At 34.8% G+C, this 23,977-nt stretch overlaps 1 protein-coding gene across 1 annotated transcript in view; it reads left to right on the forward strand.

Moving 5' to 3' along the window:
• GABRA1 (gamma-aminobutyric acid type A receptor subunit alpha1) overlaps positions 1–22,240 on the forward strand; it is a 46,762-nt gene extending 24,522 nt beyond the window's left edge. The window contains exons 5-9 of the mRNA XM_063086320.1: positions 700–782; positions 7,228–7,371; positions 15,998–16,150; positions 20,996–21,198; positions 21,929–22,240. Of these exons, the coding sequence (XP_062942390.1) occupies positions 700–782; positions 7,228–7,371; positions 15,998–16,150; positions 20,996–21,198; positions 21,929–22,240 (895 nt within the window). The remainder of the gene's footprint in view (positions 1–699; positions 783–7,227; positions 7,372–15,997; positions 16,151–20,995; positions 21,199–21,928) is intronic.
• The last annotated feature ends 1,737 nt before the right edge of the window (positions 22,241–23,977 follow it).

The raw sequence follows: 23,977 nt of genomic DNA on the forward strand, positions 1-23,977 counted from the left end.
AACAATCCTTTTTAAAAAACATGAATAGAATTTACATTCCCAAACATTCCAGGGACAAAAGAGATGCATAGCAGAGTCCTGGCTTCAGTTAGGCAGCGGAGTTCTAAATAAGACTAAATGGTTGGAATACAGGCAGATCACATGTAAACTCTCAAGGAGACTTCACATCAATTTCAATCTCACAAAGCCTGAGGACACTTCCCCCTTAGCCTACTTCTTTGTTTAGGCATATGGTGTTATTTTAGGGGCAGAGGTAGAGAGCTGCATTTAGGACAAGAAAAATTCTTTTCTCTTTCTTGCTTTCCATGTCTTCTCAGCCAAGAAGGAGTTACTATTTATGCAAGTGTTTATTTGCCAACGCCTAGTTTTATTCTCTAAGAATTTGCTGTAGCTAGGTGGACTGGTTGATGGTGTTTGTTTTGGAAAATGTTAGCAATGCTTGCCCATTGTACAAGATCAGATGTCACCTATTTTCTCAAAGCAAGCAAACAAAAAATGGATAGAATCCAGGCATTGTTGTAATAGTTTACCTTAGATCCTATGATTATTAACATTTTGACATAGCTCTGCAGTTTATGCCTCTTTCTCCTGCTTTGCTGATGTATTTGCTACACTTAATAGCATCCCACTGGTGTGTATCTTGAAGTGTCTAATCTATACGGTTGTTGTTTGTATCCTATATTTTCCCTAATTAATAAGGCTGACGGTGAGAGCTGAATGTCCAATGCATTTGGAGGACTTCCCTATGGATGCCCATGCCTGCCCACTAAAATTTGGAAGCTGTGAGTAAATTTATTTACATTTTTTTATTCTTATAAAAACTAAGTCTTTAAGTTTTTATTGGTTATGTCTGTCAGAGAGACAGGTAGGTAAGAGCATCAAGAAAATTTAAATAGCAATATAGTGCAAAGGCTTTCTATAAGTAGTAATCCTCAACTTCACTTTTGAATGTTATTTCATGAGAAGAGCAATTCTCTATCAGACTAGAAAAAAATGGATCGAACTATTTAGTAAAAGAATTCTAATTTTGTTGAAGTTGTATTCATAAATAAAAGTGGAGTATGGATGCTTATATCTCATGGGTAATATTTTCCTCCCAACAAATGGGGATCATTGTATTTCTTTTATATCATTACTGACACTTGTTTCATCTTAAGAATAATTCAATTTGTTTACCAGATATAAATATTGGTAAGTAGCAAAGGGCAATAAGTAGGTGTTTCTCAGTAATGGCACCCATATCTAACAGATGTTTCTAGGAAAAAATCTACCCTAGTTATAGTCTTAGAAAAGTTCTAGATCAGTTTGTATATCCTATGGAATTTATATATATATATATTAATGTTCTTGAAAGTATCCTAGATAAAACCTTTTTATAATAATTTTCTTGGTTTGTGCTGTTTGAAAATATTTGGGTACATCTCAGAGGAGCCTAGAGAACAGTGGTCTGGAAAGTCAGGTTCTCTGGTCTTCTTTCTACCCTTCTGCTTTGGAGTAGTAGCATGCATGAAGTGAGTGGGGAAAATATATTCCCAGTTTCCTTCAGGGGAATTACGCACAAGGACTGAGTCAACTCCAGGACCACCTAACCAGCTTTCTGTTCTCACTAGTCAAGCAGTTTGAGCAACTATTTTAGTGAAGATATGATTCATAGAAAGAAAATAGTGGTAGTGCAGGAAGACAGCAAACAAAGAAAATAGAAAAGGGCCTTTAAGCTCCTAGCAGTACTGGTCATGGAGAGACAACTTTATTTTTAAACTTCATTCTATTCTGAAACCCATGGGTAAACTACTTCAAAAGCTGTCAGCTAAATAGGACTTCAATGATATAACTCTCTTCTCTCCACCTTTTTCTTAATTTAATATACTCTACGTCATGAGCTATTATGTCTCCTGATAACCAGTTCCATTTTTTAACAATGATAATATGTATTATGTTTTACTTGCATGCCAGACAGTATAGTAACAATTTGTACATTCATAAGCTCAGGTAATCCACAACATAACCTTGTAGTTAGGAAGATCACACATCAAAGTTTGCCTAGTACTGATTTATGCCTACTATACTGGTATGATTACAGACAGTGTCCCCTTTTACCTTCAAAAATATCCTGATTTGAACAATGAATTACACCGGGGTTTTTTTTGAATTAGGAATGTTTTCAGCAGTGAGAATATTTGAAAAAAAGAGGGAGTCTATTTTCATATAAGATGTAGAAACATAAATGATTGTTGGTTAATTGCTGGTCACTTCAATGCCTTAGCAAAGCTGATGTGTTAAGACATTCTTAGATGTTCTTCCTCATCACAACATGGCTGCTACAGCTCCAGCCATTGAATCTGCTTTCAAGATAAAGGTAAATAGTTGGTGAAAAAGAAAGAAATAGTGTCTGCATCAAAAAGATGAAAGCTTTCCCTAAAATCCTAACAGGAATCTTCTCACATTCCATTAATCAAATATGTGGAACATTGCTAATACTATTTGCAAAGGAGACTGAGAAGTAAATACTTTCAATTGGGTGCATCGTCAGCCTGAAGGATATTGGAGGTGTTTGAGGAAGAAGGAAATATATAAAGAGTAGAAAACAAATATATGTCTTATATGAGAACGCTGAAGCTAAAGAAAAATAAGTAAGCTGTTTTCCACCTCAGAGCCTTTGCACATGCTCTTTTCTCTGCCTGTATTACTACTCCATTGGTTCTTAGCTTGGCTAGCCTCTTCTATCTTTCCACATCTCAGCATAAATGTCATTTCTTAGGGCCTTCCCTGATGACTTTATTGAAATTTGCATACTGCCCCACCAGTGTTCTTGATCATAATGCATTTATTTTCTACCATTTATCACAGCAATAATTATTAGTTTTATTTATTGGTTCACATTTTTTATTGTCTGGAGACTGCAATCTCCATGAGAGTAACATTTGCTAATATTTCCAAGTACAGAGGCTAAAACAATGCAGGCACTCAATAAATATTTATTGAATGGGTAAAGATTACAATAATCAGGCTTTAAATGTCCCTTTCTTCAAAAAAGAAGATTTAGGACTGTTGGGAATTGAACAGAGAAGACTTGACATTGAAATACAGTCTCAGATGGTCATGTTTATTGAGGGAGAGTACCATTGCTAGTTACCATTGCCTGCTATTGGTATTGGAAGAGGCAGTGGAAGCCCATTTGTTGTCTAATTATTTCTCTGGCTTCTTCACAAGGTCAGTTAATCCAAAAATAATGTGCATGATACAGCTGTCATCTCTGAACTGTTTTTTTTTTTTTTTTTTTGAGGAAAATACAAAATAAGGCTTTGGTTATAAAAGAAGAGATTTGGCTTATGGATTCTCATATTAAGATCTAGGCAAGTGTTGGATATAGTAAGGACTTAATAAATGGTTATCTTGACTTACAGATTATCAAGCAGAGCATCTTGCAAACTAGGGGAGAGAAATGAGTATAAATTTAAATGAATTCCAAACAGCACAAAACTTTAGAAATTATTTAGTTCATCTGTGTCATACAAATGGAAAAACAGGGGTTCATAAAAGTGAAGTGAAATTCATCAATATATATTTTTTAAAAGTGGAGTGATAGTGTCAATTAAAAGCTGCACTTTTGATACTAAATATATGTTCCCAGTGTTGTACTACTACAAAGGTCTTTTATAACCCCAACTAAAACCATTTTGTTTTGTTTATTTTTTAAACATTTTCTTAGGTGATATGATTTATTTGAAATAATAGCTTAAAATTTTTTACTAAGTAGTTGAAGACTCTTTTTAACTTTCTTTTCTTTATACTGAAGTCAAAAATCAAGTAAGTTTTCATAGAAACTACTTTTCAGCTGCTGAAATTTAATACAATAGGATATATTACCTATCCTATGGCTTTAAGTATATCTGTTTTCTCTATTTTAAAACCCAGCTTTTATCATGTGAATTTACTCCTCATTTGGAAGATTTCCAATGAGAGATGTGAATAATGAGTAATCGTCACCTTCATAATAGTGCCATATTTGTAGTAGATAGTCTACACATTTTCATACACAATCCAGTTTCTAAGAAATTGCAAGAAGTGAGACACCAAAATTATATGGATTAGAAGTTAATGGTAATACTTTTTTTTCTCTGCAATTATAGTAGCAGCCCAGTGACAACACATGACAAGGTATAGAAAGATATGGTGCACTGTTGCTAATAGTAATAAGAGGTTTAGTTTGTTGTGAAATGATGCAAGACATGGATTGGTTTCATTGCTGTCAACATGACCACCAAGTATCTTTGCTTGGCTTATGAGCATATAATATCCAGGTTTTGCCTGGAAAAACCCTGTAAATAGCAGTAGAATAGAATGAATGGCATACTAAGTTTTTATTTTGGTTTTCCCCCTAAATAACAAAGCACCCTTAAACAAATAATTTAATGTTCTATTCCTTAGTTTACCATCTTTAAAATGTGATTAAACAGTATAACTTTTAAGGCCCTTCCAAACTGAACATTCAGTCATTCCATACTACCATAATAAACTCAATGTGTCTTCTTAGGTAAGATGCTTCCATTAAAATAATAAGCATATATGGTCAGAACAACATTTTACTGAACAGAGGTACCTACAAATTGTAAGCAATATGGTCCTTCTCAAACTAGTGTGTTCCGATCTTTTCTAAGAGATTAAAAAAAGAAAATCAAATTTATACCCTCTTAATAGATGCAATCCTCCTACTATATATAATGCTGAAATGCTTTTTTTTAAGTAAACAAGGATAACCACAATTAAACATGAAAAGTCAGTAAAGACAAATTCCAAATTATCCATTTGTAATTTTACATAGCTCATGAACCACTAAACTAATTTTTAGTTTATTGTATCAAACGTCTGGAAAAATTTCTTAAGAAGGTATCTGCCTGTAAGTTGATCCAGAAATAATGCTGGAGCAGAAAAGATACCTGTGTAGAATCAGGAACAGTGACTACATTTTTCTGCATCACTCACAGAGAGAAGTGACCACTAAGGAGCTTTGTTTCAAAGGCTGAAGGGCATGGCTTGCATATGTTTTTCAGGCAGCCTTATTTTCATGTAAAAAGGAAACCATAATTTTACATAACCATGATTTTACATGTCATAATATTTTGGCTTGGGAAAATACGTATTTGAACACAATATCCAACTCTGGTCATCTCTTGATGGAGGTTGGGTCAAGCAGGGTCACATCATGACTTCTATGAGCCCTGAGCACTTTGGCCTTTGGGGGACATTCCTCATATATATTATGACTATGTCTGCATAAAGGTGAATATAATTCTGGTTAGATTAGATTCATTTTATCTTCTGATTTTTAAAAGAAATTAAAATATTTTTGTGCCCTCCTAAAAATAGTGTGGGCCCTAGGCACTTTGCCCGCTAAGTCTAATGGAGAAGTTGGCCATTGCCCAGAGTCAAGCTTTCATAGTAAGGCCAACTTCTGGTATTATGCCTTCCTCTCAAAAACTCTGGAAACAGTTTGATTTTTCTACAGTCATGTTCCTGACATTTTTAACATCACCCTGCATCTAAATAGAGGAGAGTATGTACTATCATTCCAACTTATGTTGAGTAGGTGCTTTGTGACTAGAACTCAGAAAAACTATGGAATTCCTTCTTCTTCTTCTCTTTCACTCTATCCACTCTCCTCCTCCAACCTGCATGAAATAAGATCAGGATTGTTGACTCAATTTCTACAGGAGATGGCTAGGTTAAAAGTGACATGGGAAATGAAAACAATTGAGAAGATCTATGCAATGCAACTCATCATCATTGTGATAGTAAATATGCATAAAAAGATAACCAATAAAAAAAAAAAGAAAGTAAACTCAGATGTCCTTTGCAAATGGACATGCAGCAAAATTTCCAGTGTTATTTTTTACATTTATCATGACCTTCCCTTGGCTTTACATAATCTGGACCCAAGCTTCTGCATCTAACCTCATTTCACCTCTCATTCACTCCACTCTAGCCACATTGGTCTTCCTCAAACTAGTCAAGCTTTTGTCTGTAATAAAAGAAAATACTTGTTACTTTGTCTGTTGGGCAAACTGTTCCCCAAGACTTTCAGATGGCTCACTCCCTCATTTCTGTTATGCACTTGGAGAAGGGTCACTTTTGCAGAGACTCTCTGTCAGTCTCTTTCCTTACCTAAAGTGTGCCCTCACCACCTTCATTGTCTATCACTTTACCCAGTTGTATATGGCTTTATTGCACTTAATACTACTTGAAATTATATATTTCTTTGTTTATCTGTTTTGGTCTCTACTACAACCACGCATGCACCATAAGATCAGGACTCTTGTTTAATATGTTCACTATTGTATGCCCAGGACAGTACTTTGTCCTTTGCAGATGCTTTATAGCCATTTGTCAGAAGAGTAAACAAATGACTGAATGAATCAGGAAAATGTGTTTTAGTTTTCCAAACTAAGGGATATGAGCTCCCCTTCCATAGCCTCCTTCTGGAACCATGAGATAGAAAATATGATCCTTGAGCACCGTCCCGGTGCGCTCACTGGTTGAGCACGGTGTGGATGACACCAAGCCAAGGGTTACGATCCCCTTACTGGCCACAAAAAAAAAAAAAAAAAAGAAAGAAAGAAAGAAAAGAAAATATAATCCTGAATATTTAGAATAGTGAAGAGTTGGAACCAACCTGAATGACATTCATCAGATGACTGGATAAGGAAAACATGGTATATTTACACAATGGAATGCTACTCTGCCAGAAAAAGGAAAGAAATCCTGTCATTCACAGCAACATGGGTGAACTTAGAGAAAATTATAAGTGAAATAAGTCAGGCACAGAAAGAGAAATACCACATGTCCTCACTCATAAGTGGGAGCTAAAAAAATAAAAAGTAAAATTACAAAAAGAAAGAAAGAAGGATAAAATAATCACAATAATATGTTGAACTTTCAAAAGGAGAGAACAGAACTGAGGTTAACAGAGGTGGGGGGCTAAGGGAGGAATCCATAAAGGGTCATGAAAAATGATAACATTGTATAATATTGAATATACTAATTATCCTGATTTGAGCATCACATATTGCACATAGCTATTGATATGCAACTATGTACTTCACAGACATATACAATTAATTATGTTTCAAAAAAAAAAGAAGAAAAATTCGACACTGATAAAACACAGCAACAAATTAGGAGAATTGAAGTGGCAAAATACATGGATAATTTTCCATTCTTTTCTTCTAGATGCTTATACAAGAGCAGAAGTTGTCTATGAGTGGACCAGAGAGCCAGCACGCTCAGTGGTTGTAGCAGAAGATGGATCACGCCTAAACCAGTATGATCTCCTTGGACAAACAGTAGACTCTGGAATTGTTCAGTCCAGTACAGGTAAGTGCCATTTTGTTTCTCCAGATATGGGGGAAGGGACAGAAAGAGGTTTTGTGAGGATGTGAGTCCTTTAGTAACACAGGTAGAGAGAAAATTGCACTAAAGGTCAGCTGAGCTGGGAACTAATGTACACTCTGCAAACCTGTGGCTTTAGACCTGTCATTTAATGCAGTTTAACCTCTGTTTCTTTGTTTGCAAAATAAGGAGCTGGTTCTGTGTGATCAGTGTAGCACAGGACTTAGGTATGTAAATTCTTGTAGATGAATGGGTGGGTTAAATCCTTACTCCTCCACCTTACTTGTTGATTGTGATCTCCTTGCAGAATTGTTGGAAGGAATAAATTAAGTCAATGAAGAGTACTTATCACAATTCCTGGAACTTAAAAAGCTTTTCATTAATATTAGCTATTAATATCATCTAGGTCCCATTTATTACAATGAGTCAATGAATCTTGGTGAATTTGTAGCAGTAATCATTACACATGGGACATCAAAAAACTCATTTCTTCTGCAAATCCATTTGTATTGCTAGGATCTTTCCCAGGTAAAGCCAACAGAGACGTAGCCACATTACTGATCACTCCATTTATTAATTAAAAGTAGGTGGGATTTGATTGTTTTTAGTGTTGTAACTGATCTACCAATGTTATACTCAGAACTACATGAGATAATATTAAGAAAGCTGGACCCAAATTTTTGATGTTGTTTCAAATAATAAGAGTTTAGCTATGCAATTATCCATTTTGTACTATCTGAAATATGATCTTTAAGTCAGGTAATTATAAATAAAAGCTAGACTCTAACAATTAGGAAAACATATTCCCCCCAAAGCCCAATATTTTTAGACATGTTCAATTACTGAAGGTTTTAAAAAGGGTCAACAATTATTTTTATGGATTTCTTGCAAAATTTAAATTAATCTCATTTACTTTGATTTGTGATTTTTTAAAGAAAGATGGTTTCTTAGTAAATAAAAGCAGTGGTGCTATTTTTTCTCAACAAAATTGTTGCTTAGATTTCAGACTTTATATTGGGACCCTCGTAAGTCTAATACATTCAATAATAGGTTGGTATCTCTTACTGTGATTATTGGGTCAGTTCTACTTAACAAGATCTGTCTTTTGCTTGGGTAAAAGCACCCATAGCTACCTTAGAAGCTTAAATGTTTATGCTTCTTATTTTTAAAAATGGAGAAGATTGTTCCTTAGCTTTGCCTTTATTAGAAATGCAGTGGTATAATGGAAAGGTCATAGGCTTTGCAGTGAGTAAGATGCAGACTCAAGTCCTGGTCCTGACACGTAGAAGCCTTGTGACTTTGGGCAAGTCATTAATCCAGTTAGAAATCCTGTTCTCATCTAAGAATGAGAATCCTATAATCTCGTATTAAAGATGAGGTAATATAAAATACTGAAGAGTTGTTATATAGCAGTTGCTCAAAATGGTATGTAGTAGCTGTTGCTATAGTTCTAAATATATTCTAAAATATATAAAATGCTAAAGATTTTTCTTTCTCACAACATGTTATATTGGAAAAGATACCAAAATGAGCTGTGTTTACTTTTTAAAAACTGACTGCTACTATAAGCTGGGTATTATGACAGGCATTAGAGATTCAATGATAGACAAGACACAGAACTTGCTCTCATGAATTTTGAAACCTAAGAGAGGATGAACATATAAACCATAATTATCAAAATGAGTGGTAAGTACTGCGATTAACATTTCTGTGAGGGCAGGGACCATGTCTGTCTTCTGTATCCCTATTATTTTCTATAGTAGCTGAGACATAGGAGGCACTGAATAAATATTTTGAATTACAGAATAAAAACATAAATGATTCAGCCTAGGATAATCAAGGAAGGATTGCTGCAGGGGTTGACTTTTCATTTTTTTAGATTATGTCTGTTGGGGCCAAATTTTCACTGTTGCAAGACAAGGTCATTTAGAAGAATACACATAGACCTTTCCTTCAACAAAATCTTCATCTACTGTAATTAGAGCAGAGGTTGGAGGACGTCAGGGAAACAATTCAAATGCTGTAGCATGCATGCAATAGTAGAAGTACGTACAAGTCTCAAGGGTTGCTCAGAAGAGGGAATGCCTCCGTTCTAATTCTAGCCATAATGACCTTGACCACTTAATCCTCTTTATACCCCAGTTCTCATGTCTGAAAAATTACTGGCTTAATCAGATGAGCTTGGAGACCTACAACCTAACTACATTCTAGTAAGTCAGAGAAGATATACAGTCAAGAAAAGGGCAATGGGATAAGAGACAGAGGCCCAACCCACTGCCATCAAGCTGGCTAGACCTCACAGGTGGGGTCCATTAGAAATAGACATTGTTAGAGCTGCAATTGTACCTGCACAAAATAAGAGCTTTTTCCTGTCATTCCCATAATGAATATTGGAGGGTGGGGAGAATAATGAAGAAATTCAATTTGATGTACGTTTTCAACTCTGCAAGAATACACTGAACTACACTTCCTCTGGGTCCACTTTATCCCATCAAGAATCCACCTTGATAGGTCTCAGTGGAAAGAAACAGAGAGCTTTGTGTAAGATCTTCGGTGCTATATTTCACATTTCTTTGTGAAGCCCTGAAGACATTAAGATAAATGACATTGAATGTTGTTATCTCCCTGCTACTGTCAAAAGACTAGAGAATGACGACAACAGAGAGCACACACACTGAGAATAATTAGGTAAAAGGCATTGTCATCTACCTTAAAATTCTCCATGTGGAGAGAATCAATTCAAATCATCCCTTAGAAGGTCAGAAGGTGTTATCCTACTTGCCTGTCACCTACACACATGTGAATACACAAACAATCTCAGTGATCTCTTTCAGGTCAAAATACCTCGAGATAACTTCAGTGACAGAGGGAAATAGATGGAGATCCCAACACAATATTTGCAATTTTTAATTCAGTGCAGACACATTAAAGGTACAATCTCTTCCCTGGAGTCTGCGATCAAATTTAAGGAAAGAAAATTAGTTAGAACCTTAGTTTGAAATATACTTCTTATTCACCTGTCACAGTGAAATTATTACAGGCACACAGGAAGGATAAATCCAGTCAATGTTCAAATCCAGTATAATTCTCTGTTATTCATTCATTTATTCATTTATTTTTTAAAATTATTTGTTAATTCACTGTGTTCAGAATTGCTATTGGGCCTGGAGAAGAGAGATGAAAGATGCACAGCCCCTGCCCTCAAGAAGCTCATGGTTCAGTGAGATAAGTAATTAACATGTACTGGGACTTGTAATCTTTAAATCCAATTTTTACAAAATTCCCAAGATGTAAATATTATGATTATTATTATCTTCATTTTATAGATGGGATGTATTTGAGGCCCAGAGAGGTTTAAACTTTTCCAAGGTCACACAGCTGGGAAGTGGCAGAGCTGGGGTTTGAACCTGGGTAGTCTAGCTACAGAGTATGTGCTCTCAACTACAGGGCATACTAGTAACAGACAGCATAGGCATGTGAGATGGGGAGGCATAGTCATTAAGAGGGTCAACTCTGGAGTTATATTACAAGGGCTGAAACACTGGTTTTGCATGTTTAACTGTGTAACTTCTACTTCATGAACTACTGTGAGATTAAAATGAGAATATGCATGCAAACTTCTTAAAAGAGTATCTCATGTGTAAAACTTATGCAATATATATCAGGTATTATAAATAACAATACAGCAAGTACAAGAGAGCTACATGATGGCTTAAAGGAGAAAGAGGTCACTTCTGCTTAAAGCATCAGAGCAGGCACTTTGGAATTAGATCTGAGGCATGACCTCCTGACTCTTTCCACCACACCAGGGTGAGCCCAGGCAGAAATTACAACGGTAATTAAATGGCATGAAATATAACTTTATATAAAATAGCAAAATAATTAAATTGGTTGTTAGGCATAAGAGTGTCCAGAAACAGTAAGGATGTAGTAAAATACAATGTTTTAAAAATACACAATAATATAAGATGTTCTCCATATTTACCTAAGTAGGTTTGACAACGGGAAATTTAGGTTAGTTTGGTGAATAGGATGTTTCTTTTGAATGACTATGTTAATCCTTAGAAGAGATGACTAAGAGAAATTGTGGGACCTTCTTTCCAAGATGGAGTATTCTCTGAATGAGTTGATTTAAGAATGACTATGGAGGGTCAAAATAATGAGGACAGTAACTCTTCCTTGACCATGGAGTGACAGCAGTGATTAACATTCATCAAAGGAGTCTCAGAGATCACATTAATAAAGCCTAATACATGATGTCCAGAGAAAAAAATTATGAACATGGAATGTGACATCTGGAAAGACTTCTGTGGTCATCTGATCAACTCATTCATATTTCAAATGACCAAACAAGTCCAGAGAAGCTAAGTGGCCTAGAACTATAATCATTGCCTCTATTTCTATTTCAGTACTCTTTGAACTAGTTATTAAAAACCACCATAACCCCCTCAAAAATATTTTTAATACATCATTCCTTTTAAAAAGGTAGCACCTATAGAAAATACCAAATTTAAAATACTTGGAAGAAAAATGACAGTTTCCAATGGAATCTATGTTCAATACAATTATGATGAATGACAGAATGGTTGACTTTCTGTTCTGGCGGGAGAATACACTCCTATCTTTTCTGTCTTTACCCTATAAATCTGTATAAAACTCCAATTTTTTAAAAGTACTTTCACAATCTATCATTTAATTTCATTCTCACAGCATCCCAGGAAATAACTAAGCTAAATGCTGTCATATTAATTGGACAAATCAGGAAATGAAGTAAAATGAAGTTAAGCAACATGTTTACCTTCAAGTAAATAACATTTGAGAAAGCAGAGATTGGAAGCTAGGGATAAACAAATGCTTAATCCTGCTTTGTAAAATTATAACCCTGTTTCTTTTCTTTCACTCTTCTCAACTTTGTAATGTAATATATCAGAAATATTGTCACATCTGATTTACAAGCTTCCCTCAGGGTTAGATGATGTGCAAGGATATTTGAATTAAAATTCTTCTAGACTGTTGAATTAAAGGAAAAGAATTTGACATGCTTAGTGCATAAGCACTTGATGTCTAGACGTATTCTCTTAATCCAATTTAGAAGACTGAGGTTTTTGTTCTTGTTGTAGTGGTTTTCTTTCATTTTAAAACTACTGCAATATGATCCTAATGTTGCTACCCTTTTCTTTTCTTATTTAAAAGCTTTGTTCCAACACTTCTCAGATTTCATTTAATTTAAAAGATGGGTTCAAAACATTAAAAGTTCTCCTATTCTTTCCTTAATCTGTTAGGGAGAACTTTTTCATAAACTAAATATAATGTCAAATTCTAGCTCTTCAAATCTACAAAAATCATATTCTTTTCAGAATCTTTGCTAAAATATCACATTGCAAACAACAAAAGATAATGGGATGTATGTAGACACTCATCTTTATGATATTATATGAAAGATGTGATTTTGTTCTTTGAGCTGATGACATATTGTGGGCCACAACTATATTAATGGTTAGGAATAATATTGCATACCCCTGGGATGGTGAAATGTAACATGGTATGTCCACACAATGCTATATTTATTAAGTCTGGGAAAAATTGTTTTTCTGCATTTTTCTCAAATTTGGATCACTTCTTTCTCTTTGAAATGATCTCAGAGACATCATCAAAGATACATACAGAAAATAAAAAGAGAATTAACTAGTTAACATTTTGTTTATTCTTCAAAAGAGAAGAATGCTATGGATTTTGTTTGATTTAGTGTCCTTAAGCCTCAGTGCATCCATTCTCACCAAAGGCAGGTATTGAATACTGAAGATATGTCAGGTCATTCTATGTCCAATGGATTAGCTGCCTTCTCATTAGCTCTCAGTTTGGTGAAAGGAATATAAGCATATGAATAACTAAAATACAAAGTGTGAGGTATTATAAATATAATCAAGAGCTATTAAATCAAGTTGAAGGTATTTACTAAGTTCTCAGTAAATGTCAAGTGTTATCATTAATAACAATTAATAATGAAAGCATGCATAGATGATTTCCTTCTGTAGAAAGTAAATGTGCTTCTTTTACCAACATTTCTACCAATTCCGATTGGGGAGAAAAGTGAAGAAAATGGAGAAAGGAACTGAAATGTACTTCAAAATACTTATGTAGTATCCATCTTTTTTTTTTTTTTTTTTTTTTTTTTGTAGTATCCATCTTAACTAGAGCCGTTATTCTGTATTCTCCTTAAATCATACTTCTCACTATTTTACAGATGTGGAAGCTGAGAATAAGAAAATGTGAGTTGCCTAGGGCTACACAGCAAGAAAATAGCAGATCTGGATTTTGAATTCAAATTCATTTGCTTCCAAAACTAATGTGCTTTCCTCTATAGGGCATTTCTTTCTATTCTAATGAGAACCTGGTATTTGAGCTGGGCTCAATCTATAGATGAACAAAATATTCAGTCACAGAAGATGTCAAGTAGAGTTTTGCAGGCCAAGCTATGGAAATTTGAAAATGTGCAGAGAGACATGAGATTGCAATCCATATTAGAGCCATGATGTGGAGAGTCTTGAATAAAGGTTAGGGAGTTTGGTTGTTAGCATGTAGAACTGTCGACAGTTTTTATTGTCACAGTGGGGGAGGAGGCAGTGTTTGCTTCTGGCATCTAGTGGGTAGAGGCCAAGCATGTGGCTAAACATCCCACAATGCACAGGAAAGTCCCTATAACAAACAGTTATCTGGTCCAAAATGCCAAAAGTGCTGATGTAGAGAAACTCTGATGTAGAAAATGGGACTCCATTAAGGTATTTTAAGTAAGAAAATGAGTGGCATGATCACTCATGTGAAAGATCACTCTACACCAAAATTAACGGAAAATTGGCATTAGAATATGACTGATGGCACACAAGACAGTTAATAGATTATTGTAATAAATCTACAAAGGAGATAAGGGCAGTCACTGAGATAAAAAGAGACAGAATGAAAGATACTGTAGAGGTGAAATTGAAGTTGTGATCAACTTACTCTCTTCTCTCTTTCCAAAGCACCACCTAACATCCAAGGATTAATTCCAGATTTTTAGCCTGAGTAAACAGTCAGATGATAGTGCCATGTACTGGTCATTCTTCTATGGGAATAATTAGCTAATTTGAGTTTTGAACATATTTTCTTGGTAGTATCAGTGAAAATTAATATCTGTGAGATAGATATTGTCTAGACTGGACTTGAGAATAGAGGTCCTTAGTTTGCAAGGAAGGTCACTTACAAATGTAGATTTGACAGAAATATGCATATCTGCATAGATACTACATCAGGAGCAGAGGTAAGATGAACTTGTTAGAATCAAGAAAAAGTAAGGAAGAGAGCTGAGGACAGAACTATGCCTCACTTCCGTTAAAAACCCCTACGTTTACTTTACAGGAAAAGGAAAAGAAGTACCTGATCAACATAAAAACTCAACAAACGATTTCTAATTGAAATAGTAAATGAATTAGGAAAAGAAACTAAAGAGGAGAGATAAAGGAAAATGGGAATCAAAAGTGTGCTATCAAGAAGGTAGAGACAATCATTCTTTAATGCTATAAAGAAGGTGAACAACCAGCTTGAAGACTAAGAAAAGGGCTTTAGTTATGAAGATTAAGAAGTCTTGAGCTATAGGCGCTGAAGTCAGATGCCCATGTGCTGTGGTAAAGATGCTAGGTCTGGTAGGGTAAAGTTTGCAGGAGAAAGGAAGGAAAAAGATGAAGAAATGTGAATTCTAAACAATCTGATGCTTTCTTAGCCAGATCATATCTATTTCTCCTACTCACCTGCAGGTAACTAAGCATGCATTCTTATTGAATAAGGTTAAAAACTTGTAAGATTTGTAATTGAGAAAATATAACATGAGTAAAAGTGAAACCCTCCTGCAATTTTGGTCATATGTCTACTGCATTGGGCTTCTAAGTGAAGTACGAATTTGGAGTATATAAAGACCATAGAGAGTGCAGAACTACTCCACTGTTTCTCAGATCAGGCCAGGAACTAGGGCAAGCTCAAAAGCTGGTTCAAAATGCAGATTTACCTGGAAATTCAAAAAATGGTTTGTGAATCTAGATGGAATTTGAAGAATTGATTTTTTCAAAAGCTTCCCAGGTAATTCTGGGAAATAAATGTTGAGAAACAATGGATTCTAGCCCACTCTCCTCATTTCGCCCATCAGGCCAAGCTTAATGACTTATCTGAGGTCATAGAGCTCCTTCAGTAGACATCCTGAATCTGTCCTGCAGTGACACACTGGGGATCTAGTCTGTTTCTGATCAATTGATGTCTGTCACAGAGTATAGCACATTGCCTTCAAGGTCATTAAGGTCGATATGTAAACATATGCTCAGATACGTCTCTTAAATATATGATGTACCAATTTTAGGATGGAAGAACATTCATGGGGACTCTGGCACAGCAATCGCATCCGCAGAGCCATTTTGGTGTATGTTAAAAATGTTTCTTTTCTCTCCTGGATAAAAGCTGTCCAGGAACTGGATGTCATGTGGAGAAAGGATGTGTCTAACCTCCAGGCCTTTGCTAAAGATATAAAACCTCAGATATACCTTCTTTTCAAGGTCAAATTGCTCAGCCTAACTATTTTACCTTCTAGGAGAATATGTTGTTATGACCACTCATTTCCACTTGAAGAGAAAGATTGGCTATTTTGTTATTCAAACATACCTGCCGTGCATAATGACGGTTATTCTCTCCCAAGTCTCCTTCTGGCTCAACAGAGAGTCAGTACCAGCAAGAACTGTCTTTGGTAAGTGCCAATCAAGACATGCATTCAAGGGTCTGGATGGTGAGTTATAGTGTGTCTGTGACATTGCAAAGAGAATGAAAAAATGATTATACATTAAAATCTGACGATTGTATAATAGAAAGATTTAAGGGATTGCCATTCTCATTATGATATATTTTTTTTAAAAAAAATACTTTAAGAAGCAGCTGTTTTAGTGTGTATGAATAGAGAGGTTAAATGAATGTTTGATTTGATATTCTGGGCTAGAAATGGAATTAAGTAGGCATAAAATGCATGATACCAGATTAAAAACACATACATAGAAACCTTAATATTGAAATCATATATTTAAAATACATGACATGTATCAGTCCATTTTTGAGAATTTTAGAAAATATCAGCAGAACCATTTCCTTAAATACATAAAAGTAGGGTTTCCTTAAGTAGGGAGAACTCATTAATAACCATCATATTCGCACAAGGATGCCTCACTTTAACCAATGTGTACACTCCTGAAGAGTTACTAATATACTTTTTTCTATTAAAATATTTTAAATGAACTAAACACTTCAACGTAAGGCAATCTAATAGAGAACTGTTTAAAGGGTAAGCAACATTTTACTAATGGAGAATCTTACCTCCCAGCATATTATTTTGGAGCTTGTTTTTTTATATACAGAGATATTTCCTACCTATATCCCAATACACTGTCTCAATTACACTTTCCACACTGGTGAAAATGAAAGATTTCACTACAGTAAATTTATTTTATCAATAAATTGATTCATTTATTCAATGAGTTTTTATTTGAAACCTACTGTGAGTTACTACCATGACCTAGGCACAGAACGTAGTAGTGAACTAAACAAACCAATCACCTTCTGAAGGTTTTATCCTGGAGCTTAAAATTTGAATGATCATAAAAATCATAGGTAATGTTTACTAAGTCCTTTTAGTCCAGGCATTGTTCTATGAAATTAACCTATATTACCTTATTAAACCCTCAAAATACTATATAGGAGTATTGTCCCTATTTTATAAAAGTGAAAGCTGAGGAACAAGAGATTCAGTAATCTACCCAAGGTCAGAAGCTATCAGGTGGAGAAGTCAGGAATAAGACCCAAGAACTTAGCTCTGGAGTCTGACCTCTTAATTAAGATGCCACGTCATCATCTCTGTGCTGTCCTGCTGCTTTGACAGGACATGGAATGTGCTGGTTGTGTTCACTGTCATTCAACTGGAAGCAATGTCCACATATTTATTGGTGAAAGGTGCAATTATCAAGGTTCATTCCACAAATACCAACTAGACATCTGCTGTGTTTAAGGCCTGGTGCTACAGGATAATAAATAGCCTGAAGTAGTATCAAATCTAAACTGTGGATTTCATGTTGTATCATCCTTCAATAATATTCAAGTTATGAAAAAAATCAGTTCTCAGTAAAAGAGTAAGACTCTGCTGCAAGTGCCCAGAAATGTGTCTCTTCTGAACTTGGCAAGGTTCTTCCGTGTTGGAAACCACCAAATCTTTGCTCTGACAATAGCCTAAGAACACAGCAAAATTAAGATCCGGAATAATTCCAGCTGCAGAGCAAAAGAACAGTTCCTTTCAGTCTGTTCTTCCTTATTACCATTTGTCCATATTAACTAGTGTTGAAGCCACTTAAAGACTGAACTCTTGTTAATATGTTCACTTCTATATGTATATATAGAGCCCTTTACTCACTAGAAATTTTTTTAAAAAATGAGAACGGATAACATAATTATTTTATTTGTTTTGTTTTAATTTTGTAGAATGAGCCAAACACTGTCATGAAAAAATATTTTTTTAATGTTTTTAATTTTTATTTTTTTTGGTGACTGGCTGGTAAAGGGATCCAAACTCTTGACCTTGGTGTTACAAGTTGGCACTCTAAGCAACAGAGCTAACCGGCCAGCTCCCCAAAATATATTTTTTTAAATTGATGACTTTTCTCCCCTCTCACCCCAGCAAATCCTGCCCTTTTTATTTGGAAAGTCTCTAAAGCATTTCAGGATGTTTTATAAGTCGAAACATTGCTCCTAACATTTTTAACAATCTTATATCTCAATCCACTCATGCCCATTTGGGTGAACATAGCTGTATACCTGTAAACTCAGTTGTGGCAAGTATTTCCATAAATCAAGTGATATGTTTCTAACGTTTTAAGTTTAATGAAATCACAAATACAATTTTCTTAGACCTTTAGCCTTTTAACATTTATGTAGTTCATATGTTTCTATTCATTTTAGTTGGAACTGAGCACATTTCTCTGAGATCTATGAGATGCTGGAGGATCAGGAGTACTTAAAGAAATACCAAAAGAAGAATGTAAACAAAAGTTGTACTTTATAACAGTTTGTTAAAAAGCATCCAGAATGCAACAAAATTGAAGTCTGTGTTATACCTTAAAAGATGACCATATTCTTGGCCTTCCATGCTGTCTCTCCTTTGGAGGCAATGTGATCGTGTAACTTTGCTGCCTAATAGGTCCAAGTTGTAGGTGCAATCTCATCACCTACCAGCTGTGACATTGGCCAATTTACTTCATTTATCTGAGGTTCAGTTGCCTGTGAAATGAGAGCACAGGGAAAGTGAAGTAGTGTTGCTTAAAATAATTAAATGAGAAAAATAAATAAAATATATAAATTGTCAGCCACAATACTTAGAACTTAATCACTGTTCAACACATTTTTGTTCCTTTCCCTTTCTCTATAGCAGAAATTGTAAAACAACACACACACACACACACACACACACACACACCCCTCTGTTTATACTACTCATAATTGCTCTTAATTTATGGATACATATGGTTTTAGAATACCCATTCTCAAATTACTTCTCAAAACTACCTATATAAACCAAAATTTGAAAAAGTGGAATTCTCTATAGCAGGGATTTATCAAAAAGGACTGAAGTTGTCAATAATGATAGTCATTAGTCTTTTTCTTAATAAGTATCAGTCTAAGTGCTAAACACTTTGTTACATTATTTTATTTAATAATCACAATAGCTTTCTCAGGTAGACTTATTCAAATCAATTTGCAAGGAAAAATAATAACGAAAAAAACCTAGAAGCTCAGGTTTGTGAGGAAATTTTCCCAAGGTCATTAAGCAATTCAGAACTGGGATTTGAAAGTAGACTGCTCTGTTCCTCAAATACTAACTTTTAATTACCTTGTTATTTACTCAAGTTAATATCGATATGTAAATTTGGGGTCAGTTTTCCAGCCAATACTGCATAAGCTATTTGTTGGTTATGTAATATGAAAAATGCCGCAGAACTTTCTGTAACACCCTTAAATATCAAAGTAAGTCTATTTCCTACAACTTTAATAATGTGTCTTAAACACAACTTAATAAAAATTTCACAGTGCTTCTTCTTAATTATATCACTTCCTAATGTAGTTACAAAGGCCATTTACCTTGAATTTCATGGAGAACTTAGGCATACTGGTTGGTTTAAAGCAGCTTACAAAAATTAGCTGCCTACCATCTGTGTGACCCTGCTGATTTACTAAAATTAATCAAAAGGGGAGGAGGAATCATAGATATGAGTTTAGACACGTGGGATGACACTATCTTCCATGGCAATACTTCATCTATAATCTTTAAAATGCTTTCATGTATTATCACATTTAATCCTCACAGTGAACTTGTAAATAGGCAGAAATTTTCCCCTCCTAGAATTTCAAAGATGGTATAGACAAGAGAGAGAATGAAGGGCAAATTATCCCTTTTACAGATATGGAGACTGAGGTCCCTACAAGTGAATTCGCTTACCTGGGGCCATAGAGCTAATAAGTGGTAAGACTGGGACCAGTCACTGGACGAGATCAGGATCATTGCCATGCAGTGTGGCCTGACCTACCCCAACTGGGCTAAAGTGAACTGCTTTTTAAACATTTTCAAATGACTTAAAAGAAACCTTACAGTATTATGACTCGGTACCTAGAAAGTGCATTACATGGAGTAGGTTTAGAATATTAATTTGTTAAATGAACATTAAAGGATTTCATCTTTCATATACCAAATTATATAATTATTTGAATAAACTAAAAAAAAACCCCAACAACTTCAAAACTGCTTTGAAGAGAGGTTATTTGAATCACTAGGGATGGATTTGCACTGCAGGAAAAATGAGGCAGCACTAGTAAACAGGGAAAGATTGTGGACATTTGAATCAGACAAACATGTATTCAAATTTTGGTTTTGTTGCTTCTTGGCTGTGTGACCTCAAGCAAGTTATATAAAATTAACACCTTCCACCCCCACACATGTTGGTTTCAGGAATTTCTTCAACAGAGTGGCTATTTTAGAATCAGAAAAAAAATAGAATAAAAGTAGAAGACTTAATGATATGGCAAATTATCATCTTCAGATAGTTAAATTGTCTATCAGTTATCAAAAAGTCATTGGTTTCATGGGATACACAAGTAGAATATTAAACAGAGCTGAGGATCTAGAGATTTCCTTTGGATCAGAGGCAGTGAAGATCTATGATTTTTATTCCAAGAAATGGGTGAAGGTAGAAATGTTATTTCCTATCCCATCTAAGACTCCATTTTAAGGTGCACATTTAAAGGAGTTCACTATCTTATTAATAGGTCCTCAATAGCAGAGCTGTTTATCCCTCCAATATGCCCCCTCAATATTGCCATACCACGAACCATAACCTACACTGGGGTTAAAGTAGTACGCATTCATCCCAAATCAAAATGGGATGAATTAGAAACCACATTTTGTACATGGTATTGTTGGTGTCCCTTTGCTCAAGTAGACTGACATCCAGTGATGAAATTCGTAGTATGAATCTACATATTCACTTAATTTCATTCCTTACAGGAGTAACAACAGTGCTCACCATGACAACGTTGAGTATCAGTGCCAGAAATTCCCTCCCAAAGGTGGCCTATGCAACAGCCATGGATTGGTTTATTGCAGTGTGCTATGCCTTTGTGTTCTCAGCTCTGATAGAGTTTGCCACAGTAAACTATTTCACCAAGAGAGGTTATGCATGGGATGGCAAAAGCGTAGTTCCAGAAAAGGTAAATGCTTTAATAGTTCCTGTGATATATCACTATCATGTCTCTTTAAACCTGTGTGATGGAATGTTTTGGGCCCATGGGATTGGATAAAGCCTGAAGAGAGGGGAGTAATGAGGCTTCGTTTTTTTTCTTATGTCATAAATGATGAAGTGCTATGCAAATTTTGTTATTACTAAGAGGAGAAGTTATTTGGGTGAATAGACATGCAGAGTAGAGTAGAGATAAAGGACAAACATGAAGGTAAACATTTCTACCCCAATATGCTTTCCTATGTATGGTCTCTATTAATTTCAGAACAAACCTGACATTAGGAGCAAAACTTACCCAAACCCATCATTTATGAAGTGAATTACAATTTTTGTAACTTGAAAATCATAGTCTCTTGCTAATTTTATGAACCTAATAATTTTGGTCATAAATTTATAACTATAATGCCTCAATAGAATTGACTTTGCAGACTGAACTATCCCCAATTTTCAGTGAAGTCAAGGGCAGGCACATTTTCTCATTGCAAAATAGAGGTTTACTTGAAGGATCATAACACATGGAAATTACCAATACATTCCTCATGGTAGAAAATTCTCAAGTAAAGAATACTGCTGTTCCCCTCAGTTAAATTTTTAAATAAAACACAGATTTGGGTTCCAAGTAAGGGTCACTCTGCTCAGCAACTTCTAATTTTGTTTCTCATGGTTTACTAAACAAGATGCTTTACTCTTTCCTTCTACAGCCAAAGAAAGTGAAAGATCCTCTCATTAAGAAAAACAACACTTATGCTCCAACAGCAACCAGCTATACCCCTAATTTGGCCAGGGGTGACCCTGGCTTAGCCACCATTGCTAAAAGTGCAACCATAGAACCAAAAGAAGTCAAGCCTGAAACAAAACCACCAGAACCCAAGAAAACCTTCAACAGTGTCAGCAAAATTGACCGACTGTCAAGAATAGCCTTCCCACTGCTATTTGGAATCTTTAACTTAGTCTACTGGGCAACATATTTAAACAGAGAGCCTCAGCTAAAAGCCCCCACACCACATCAATAGGTCCTTTCAGTCTCATTCTGTTGTTCAGTCCTCTGCACAACAGGAATTGCTTTCTGTTCTCAACGCAGTAACTCCTATCTGCTTTATTGCCTCTGTCTTAAAGAATTTGAAGGTTTCCTTATTTCCATAATTCATATAAGAACAAGCGACCCCTGTATGGCAGTCCAGAGCAGAGCAGAGTATACGGCTTGAAGACAGGATTCTGAGAGAGGTAGTGAGACAGAAAAATCGTGTCAGAAGGAAACAGAATAAGAGAGGAAAGGAAGGGGAAGAAGGTCCAAAGATATGAGGAAGAGTAGAAGAAAAAGAAAATTAGCTATAACTCCTAGGTCATTTGTAGATATATATTTCCAAATATTCTGAAAATATACTGTATATGTCAAAAATATTTTTATGTGAAGGTGTTTAAAAGAATAAATTATAAATATTTAATGAAAATGTTTTAAAAAATCAATGTCTTTATTGAACAAATAATGGTATTCTTACATTTTTTTAAACTGATGTATAGCTTTAACATTTTGTTTCCAAAGCTAAAAATCTCCATTCTTTCTCCTTTTAAAAAATTCCTAATGTGCTATTTTGTTGTTAAATGCTATTTACATGGAGATTTCATAGGCAAAGGTGCAGTTGCTCACTGTAGAGTTCATTTAATTTAATGGAGAGAAATGCTTTAAATAGCCTACTTTATATAATCTGAACTTTTCCCACTAGACTTAGGGAAGAATCATTTTAACAGAAATGTACACTCAATAAAAACTAAAAATAAATAAGTAAATAGAATAAAATAATTCTAAAATATTCCTTTTCCAGTGTATCTATTTACAGATTAGCACGTGGGCCCAATAATCACTTGATTCTCATTAAGAAGATGTTTTTAGAGGGGCAAAAATATTTTGCAAGCTCAAGAATTGTTGAATGTATTCTTTTATATAACTACATTAAAAGCTTTAGATTGAAATTTATGATGAGTAATGAGAAATAGAATATAAAAATTATATATGTAAATATACGGCATGAGATTGTACATTTTTTACTTTTTTAAAATTTGCGTTCTTAAAATATTGTGTAGTAATCACCATTTTTAGCTGTTAGAATGTTGTTAAATACTATGGAAATACATTTTGAGCCTGAATTTAAAAACAAAACAGCCTGGAGGAATCAGATGGAACTTGAAACATACAGGTATGAAGCCCACTTTTGCTGAGAAAGTTTATGCTTTGAAACTGTTGTCCAGTGTTCAGTAATAGATCAACTGCTATCTGCTCAAGCCATGCCCCACTACGTTGCCCTATTTTTGGCTATTATAACATAGAAAAGAAAATGGGAGGCATTAGTTGGAACTAGAAAATCAACTGTATGTTATTACTATCCTTGCTGATACCAACGATTTCAATAAGTGTTGTACTATATGTAGCATTAATTATAAAATACATGAAAGAATGTACAAGAAATAGCTTTTACTGAGTAATATTACATTTTATTTATACTGTAGCAATATATTTATAGGTATACTATGTAAGGGCTTAAAATAAAAGAGGTCCATTAATATTCCCTATAAAAATTCTAGTCTGTTTCATTACTGCCCAGGTGTTTTAGAGAGAAATATTTATGCAGAAGGTATTTTTGAAGTCTCCTTTTGTCTGGTAGAATTTTACAGATATTTAAATTTAGCATTCAGAATCCACAGGTCAGGTCATGGTCTAAATACATTTAGAACACAACAACATAAACTTGTTA

Source organism: Cynocephalus volans, chromosome 2 (genome assembly GCF_027409185.1).
Source record: "Cynocephalus volans isolate mCynVol1 chromosome 2, mCynVol1.pri, whole genome shotgun sequence".
Taxonomy (NCBI): Eukaryota; Metazoa; Chordata; class Mammalia; order Dermoptera; family Cynocephalidae; genus Cynocephalus; species Cynocephalus volans.